Raw genomic sequence first — 8,205 nt, 5'->3', positions numbered from 1 at the left:
CGCGAACTCGTTTGAATAAATGTAGGTTTACATGTATGTACCAAATTTCACCATAGTCGGATCATTTTTGCTCGAGTTATCGTGCTAACGGACACACACACATATATATATATATATATATGCCTAAGTATATATATATATATGTATATATGTGTGTGTGTGTCCGTTAGCACGATAACTCGAGCAAAAATGATCCGAAACCTGAACGAGTTCGCGAACCAGCATGATCGGACTATGGGAACAGGGGTTTATGTGGTAAAAATAGGTTTTTTCCCATTTTTATCAAAATTAATGTGTTATAGAGCTTATAATTCTAAAAAAAATAGTGCAACCCCCCTTGCTGTAATAATTACGGTTCCAAAGTTATTGCAACTTTTGTTTTTTTTTCAATATATATACTATCATAGATAGTTACTCCCACAGCTTACCCATGATTAAGGTTGTTGACAAGCTTATGGGAGAAAGTATGTGTCAGATTGCTAAAACTATTTTCATTTAAACCAAAATGTTTATGTTAATTTAAACCAAGTAGCGACAAAAAGCTCAAAGTATTTGATATCAATAAATATTCTGCTATGTGGGTATGACTTTGGATAAAAATGTAGGTACTGATAATGTAATGACGCGGTTAACACATCTAATATAATAGTAGACCTATGGAAGTAAAAAATCTCTATTTGATCCAAACCTTAGACATGATCACTTTCCTAATTTTATTCTACCTAAACAATTGCCAGATTAACAGATATCAATATGAGTAGTTTTGAAATTATTAATTAATTTTTTTCTCATACATTGGAATATATAAAGGTGGACGTACCTTAAGTCTGTTTTTAGTCTTTTTAAGTAGTCAATAGACGCCTATGTTTCAAATCACACATAAAATAAAATAAAAAGTTTATGATTTTAAAATGTCTCAAATATTACACAGACACTGGCAGTTAAAAAAAGTAAGAATAGAGGTTATTATAATAAAACAAAATAACATTGTAGAATATTTGTAAATTTTATTTTCACTATAGCGCCATTAAAATTTAACAGTTTTCTACCTGAAAGCACTGTACAAAAACTGCAGCTTGTTAAAATTTTGTTTAAACAACACAAAATCATTTTATAAAAAAGAAAGAACAGTTTAAAACGTGGGACACTATGGGGGTTTTAATTGTACATGTAAGTCCATCTTGACAAAATACAAATATTTGTGTTTAAATGAATCTTAATACAATATTATCAAGCACAATGATGCATTTATAATGTCTGATCACAGTTTGCATTTTGAAATTTGTTACTACATCCAAGCTACAGTGCCATTAGATTATAATGTAACATAAGGATTTTACGTCACTGCAGATAGCTGATGTGCATGTTGGAAAGTAGCTAACCGTTTTCTGGCTGCCAAACTAAGGCTTCGTTATACCATCTATTCCAATTATTTCAGATTCTATCCATACCTCTGAGTTTATTTATTTTTATAACCATTTCTTGTGTGCGAGCTTTATAACATAAAACCTAGAGAACAAACAAGAGCCTCTGTTACCTTATTTGAGCTCTTCTTATTAATATATTTTTTTAGTTGTTGCATGACATTAATTAGTGGACTTGTTAAAAATCTATTTAAAACTGAAATTGAGGAGAAAATATGTGCAGGAAACCTATATCACAGTTAGATTAACACAGTAATCTCAATAACAAACTTTCAATAGCAAGACACCCTTGACAAGAAGTGGCATTTACAAATACCATAGACAAAATAATTAAATATCGACTGACACTAGCACTTGACGCTGCAGCTGTGTGCGCATTGCGCCGAAACTACACGGCATTCCTAGCGGTGGACGCTAGAATATATGCTAACCGCAGCACTATGCTGTCAGTCTATATTTAATTCTTTTGTCTATGCAAATACCCACGATTTAGTATTAGTCCTAATCTCATGTTATTGCAAACCTCAATAATAAGTTTACCTTGATAATAAGTCTTTCCCTTGAGAAATTTGCTATCGAGGTTCTACTGTATTGTGAAAATCTTTGGTTAAAACTAAATACTGGTCTGTATTGTGCTTTTGCAAAAATAGTTTAGTATAAGCGAGATTTTTATTTCAATTAATCTTAAAATGTAACCAAAGGTAACATTGTGCATTTCAATGTTTTCTTTAGCAGTTGATTCTTATTCTCGATGATGAGTAGTAGAGTTTTGTCAATCAACTCAAAACTTAATGAGTTGGTCAATACACATGATAGAAATAACATGAGACAAATTAACAAAAATATTATTAAGTTTGCCAATTTTGAATCTATACTATATTAAATATAAAAACCGTATGTTAAATAACATTTTTTGTATAAATGATAGATAATTCTTTTTGTGTTTTTGTATAGTTGCATGACTTTGCGAATATACAAGTTTATTCTGTAACTTAGAATTTACTATAGTGAATTTCACGATAATTCTAAGTTAAAATGCCAATAGTTCACACTTGTCTTAAATTAAGCAGTGTACGGTATCACACAACTGGTCACAAGTAAACTCTCAGCTAAGGTAAAATTGAGTAAATTTGGTTTGGAAAATCTACACTACTTCATACACATGACACTTTTACAATGGCCAAACAAACTAAAAATTAAGCTATCGATGTATTAGAGTTAAGTACTAACTATTATAAACACTTGAGAAAAAGAGGTTTAAACTTAGACATTTACAAAAATAATGAATGATATTTTCATTTTAGAATAAACTTCTTAAGTTTAATAGGTTGATTTGGTGAAAATGAGCAATCTACACTTAAAAAGGTTTGTTTGAAAAGAAAAAAATGTTTAGTAGTTTATTATTATGAAACATGGGATAACTTTAAGTCTGTTGATTTTTCAATTCCACCCCTTGGAAGCAGACTTAAAGATGTAAAATTTTTTTGAGCACTTCCAATATTCTGCCTCTGACGAAATATATATCTGTTTTTAATAACATGGCAGCCAATCACATAAATCCAATAGTGAAAACCACTTTTTCTTGTCATGAGGTAGCACTTTCAGCAAACTTTTTATTAAAACTAAACATAAACAAAATTAATATAAAGGATAAGAGGAATACATTGAAATTCATATCATGATAAGCATGTCTTTATCATTATTATTTAACAGTTAATAAGTCTAAAACCTCTAGAACTTTATAAAATGAAACCCAGCTTAAAACCGGCTCAAGTTATACAAAGACAAAATAATTTTTGGATTTGCTCAAAGTAATTTTGTATTTTTAATATTTGTCAATTCAAAGATGATTTGACATAAAAAATGACAATTGCTATACAAAAAGTATTAAAAGTGACGGTATTTTTAAAATCTAAGTCCAATACAAAATAATGTTCTATATATTTAATAAGATATAAAGTTCAATAGTGATCACATTTCTATAATCAAGCAACTTTAAGACTACCTACGTAAGTGTACAAGTTCAAAATCTCTTGGCAAAATCACATATTAAAATCACCCAAGTCAGTTATTTAGCTTGGAGAAATTGCAAAATCAAACTACTTCTCTGTACAAAAGCTTGTCAAAGTATCATATATTAACAATTACAGTAATATCTCGCCATTTTGGTTGTTGAAAACATACTGTCAACCAATTTTACAATTGTAAGTACATTCTTTTATTAACATTGAAAAACAAGGGATCGTTATAAAAGTATACGATTTCAAAAACTTCTGTACAAATTTAGATATTTACAGCAAATATTTTGTAATTTAACTGAGTAGCTTAACACATGTGACTAAATCCAATTGTCATAAACAAATTATGCCTTGGAAACATTTGTAACAAGACAACTGTTCTTGCTTCTAAAATCAACATGCCATAGGTTATGCTTTGATTTTGAGACAGCTTTGGTAAAGACTTATGTAATTGACAGTATTTACTGGACTCTAAACGATATTCAATAGGAAATAATCTTACACAGCTAACATTACATCTAAAAACAAGGTTTATGAAACAACGAACATTACCTAAGATTGGGATTTTGATAGTATCCGTGGGCTTACCTGTTATACAATACTGCCAAATACTAGTCAAGTAATAAGAGGACCAATTTTACGGTATATGTAGTAGAAAGTATTACATGTTAAAAAGGGTGAAAAGTTCTCTGTTGTGAAGTTGTTCTTTTTTAAATGCTGATGTAGTCCCTTTTGTACATGATCAAATCTAATCGAAATTAAAACTGCATGAATTAAGCACTGCTGCCTACACAACATCTTACTAAAATGCCATATTTCTTACTCATTGAAACATTTAAATAAATCAAACGAATTGATTTTTTGAAACCAGTTTTAGTGAGGAGACAAGGATTCTAGATAGAACTGTCTTAAAAAACTTAGTTTTGTGTAAATTGGATTTAATCTTTCATTGTGTAATCAGCAAGCAAGCAATCACATTCATGAGGTAAGCCTACTGATCTAACCATCCTTGAATCTTAACCAAGAGCCAATACCAATGTACCATACCTGATCAAAAAACTTAACAATTTGTTGCAGTACATATTTTCAAACTAAATCAGCACATACACCTTAGCGGTAAAACTGGTGTCGAAACCTCGAAGTGGAAAATGTTTGACAACGTAACACTGAGTGTGCGGCTAGAAGGTGGTGTCGTGATCCTGGTCAGGCTGGAGGAGCGGGCTGCTCTCTCCGGAGGGGAGGGGGAACGGCATGGCGGGGGTGAGACGGGAGGACGGGGTGGATGGGGCGGAGCGGCTGAGCCAATGACGACCTCGGGTTAGCGGCATGTACAGCTTCAACCTACTGCTGCTCCCACTTCCTCCACTCTGTAACAATAAAGACTACTGTTGTATCATTGCTTGGACATAAAATTGATATTGTGAATTGGTATCTCAGCGATGTCGTATATTTGCACTGATTTTGATCCACATAGAAGATATATTTAGCCTATGGTTGATGTTAATATGTTTTTTTTTATTCACCAATACATTTAAAATCTTGTACTGTACTATGGGTCACCCATACAGCCTAAAAATATCATAGTTACTCCCATCCCTTACTCACAGAGTTGTTGACAGGCAAGTCAGGGCCACTTTTTAAATGAGGGGGGGGGGGGGACAAATGCAAGATTAAAATTGGCCACCTAGATATTTTAAAATATTTTGAAAACATATTGGAATACACCTGTATTCCTTAAACAAACAGCTAAACCACTCCGGTATTTTAATGTGATTATGCTGAACGATTAGACTAGATAGGTACCCTGACACAAAAGGGTATCCTTTTCAATATACCTTTAGAGGATGAAAATCGTAGAGTAGGCCACTTTGGTAGTTTTACTCAAGGTATATTTACAGCGAAAAGCCAACATTGGGTGATTGGATATTAAATAATAACAGTTCATAGTATTGAAGATCAACTGAACTCCTGTTCGACCCATCCAATAATATCTACCCTAGCATCATACCTGGTGGTGGGGCAACTGGTTGATTTTGTGCAGAAGTTGCCGCACCTCCAACGTTGGAGTGGTGGCTTGAGGGGGGGAGTCCAAGGGGAGGGGGCCCAACCCCCCTACAGAGCTGACAGCTGATAACCCGCCTGGAGCTTCACATTGGGACATCAAAACACAGCTGTGCGCCTGACAGGAACTGAGTGACTGCAAATAACACGGTAAAAATCAACTGGAAAACTTCATGACAGTATCAGTGGTGATTGACCACACCAAAGTAAAAATCCAATCGATCTTAATATAATGCATAAAGGTACAGAAAGTACATACTTTAGTACCATCACTAGGGTTGTCAGGGGAGTTAAAGCTCACCGCATGACAACAAATATGTTTACAGTGGTGTTGATTGCATGACTGCCTCCCATAAGACTTGTACTGCAAGGTAATCATGGAGAGGAATATACTCTTCACCACTGAACAGCATCATCAGGTGTTGATAAATAATGTTGCATTGCAAGTTTCAATTACGTTACTTAAGCGAGAATAATACACCTGTATTAAAATGGAATAACCTAATTTGGGAAAGAAAATAAGGTAGAATCCTTCCAGCAGTCCATTGATGAAAGACAGCTGATTTAAGATTCGGTCTACTGAAAACCGATACACTTTTTTGACAGCTGGGTAGAAGATATTTGACTAAATGAAAATATCAAAAATGTTGTAACTACAACAAATTAAGTAACACATTACCTGGTCAAAGGGTGTGTTGCTGGCTTGAATCTGATCTACACTATCAGGAGCGCTGGAGTAGGGAGGGGGAACCAGACTGTTGGCCTATAACATAAACAGTCACAGTAACATATCAAATTCAAATTTTCAATCTCTGTTTGATATTCTTACCTTACCTTCTTGGCCACTAAAAACATAAGCAGATTTTTTTCATCGCCAACATTGTCCCTCCAATTTCCCATATAGAGAATAAGCAGTTTTTATTAACCTTCGCTAATGGAGGTGGAATCACTAGCGTTTCAAGATATTTTTTAAAACAGGGACCCCTACTTGGCATAATTTTTACTTCAATGTGTGTTTAAAATGAGTATGGATTATTATAAGTAGAATAATTCTTGTGCAGTTTTTAGTTGATGGATTAAGCCCACCTGTTACTGTAGTAGGCCAAAGCCATATGTCTCAAAAGATTATTTTTAGGTCCATGAAAACTTACATTTGGAAATTAAAATAAATGCATGTTAATGTAAATAGGATGATTCCTAATTTTGCTTTTTGTTTTTCTAGGATTTGGTAAAGAACAACAGACTTAAAGAAACAAGGAGTTAATTTACCGAAAACGGTATAGTTTGGATTTATAAATATAATGCAAAACTTAAAAGAAAAAATAAAACAGAAAGAATAATACATTGGTTGATATATTATATAAGATACTAAGCGGTACCTCATTTGTGGCGTTACAGAAGAGGCTGGAGCTGAGGGAATCTGCAGTGCTGGTTGCTGATAGGGATCCTGCACAAAGAAATACAAATATCAGAACATTGCAGTAATTTACTTCTCCAGATATTTTACAATTCTCTCTCTCTCTCTCTCTCTGTGTGTGTGTGTGTGTGTGTGTGTGTATACAGAGCTACAGATCCTGTGGTCTGATTTTAATGAAATTTGGTCTGTGGGTTGGCTACTAACCCATGGTACTCGGGGAGTTTTTTCAAACTTTTATTTATATTGGTGATTTACTCATATAATAACGGAAAATTGGATTTTGATTACAATTTGGTACTTGATACTAAAATAGAACAACCACCACTACTGTAAAAATTATGATTCAAAAGTTGTTACAACTTTTGTTATTTACCCCATAAAATATCATAGTTACTCCCACCTTTGATGGAGGCTAATGGGAGAAAGTATGTGTCAGATTGCTGATGCCATTTATTATAGGTAGCTTTAGTATTCATACCACAGATAACACTCAGTACTCCATAATTCTAAAGGAAGTACAGCAGCTTAACATCCTAAACCAGAATTTTTTCATTTTTTAAAAGCTCAACTAACTGAAGTTTTTTAAAATACAACAGACTGTCCTTACTAACCCCAATTTTAACTTAGCCCTTATTAGAATAATTTAGCCTTGGACTGAACAGTCTTAGTTACGAATACCCTATTCTTGTCATCAATGGAAACTCATTGCAAAAAGATTAATACAATCTTATTGCACAATTTAATTAAACACTTTTCCAACTTTTATGAAACACTTACAGTCTTCAAAAGAACAATTTAAGTTTAATAATAAATAAGAGAATCACTTGGGTTTGTTAAAAAGTTGGAGGCGGTCTACCGTTCTAGTCAATAAAAAGCCTCCCAAGAAGATTGGGCTTTAACCAACTTTCTGAAAAGTTTTGTACTCGTTTAAGCCTCAAAGAAGCTAATTATTTTTTAATCTTTGATATTTCCATGGTCTTGTTAGAAGTATTAATGATCATTGAGTTACTGTATTTTCATTCTACAAATAAAAGATTATATGTTCTTGAAATATGTAGATTAAAACTATAATTTTGTGTACCATAAAGGTATTACCTACTACTAAGTAACTAATGTGGTCTAACCCACTCAAGCATTCTATGCCTCTGTCACCCACTTTCTCCCAGTAGATTTTCAGGAAGTAGCCAATGGTGCAGTTGTAAATTTTCTAGTGTCAAAAGCTCACTATTGTCTGAAATATGACTAACATTGGAGAATCTAAGATCCCCATCCCCCCCCCCTCATT

At 33.2% G+C, this 8,205-nt stretch overlaps 1 protein-coding gene across 1 annotated transcript in view; it reads right to left on the bottom strand.

The window, feature by feature from the left end:
* Window positions 1-1,027: 1,027 nt before the first annotated feature.
* Window positions 1,028-8,205, bottom strand: part of LOC129002124 (uncharacterized) — a 117,692-nt gene continuing 110,514 nt past the window's right edge. The window contains exons 6-9 of the mRNA XM_054429711.1: window positions 6,883-6,950; window positions 6,183-6,266; window positions 5,451-5,639; window positions 1,028-4,809 (exon numbers count right to left, since the gene is read on the bottom strand). Of these exons, the coding sequence (XP_054285686.1) occupies window positions 4,621-4,809; window positions 5,451-5,639; window positions 6,183-6,266; window positions 6,883-6,950 (530 nt within the window). The 3' untranslated portion in view covers window positions 1,028-4,620. The remainder of the gene's footprint in view (window positions 4,810-5,450; window positions 5,640-6,182; window positions 6,267-6,882; window positions 6,951-8,205) is intronic.

The sequence above is a fragment of the Macrosteles quadrilineatus genome, unplaced genomic scaffold, assembly GCF_028750875.1.
Source record: "Macrosteles quadrilineatus isolate MER2022 unplaced genomic scaffold, UCM_ALF_1.0 Scaffold_9__3_contigs__length_116548681, whole genome shotgun sequence".
NCBI lineage: Eukaryota > Metazoa > Arthropoda > Insecta > Hemiptera > Cicadellidae > Macrosteles > Macrosteles quadrilineatus.
This window is presented reverse-complemented; position numbering and strand designations above follow the sequence as displayed.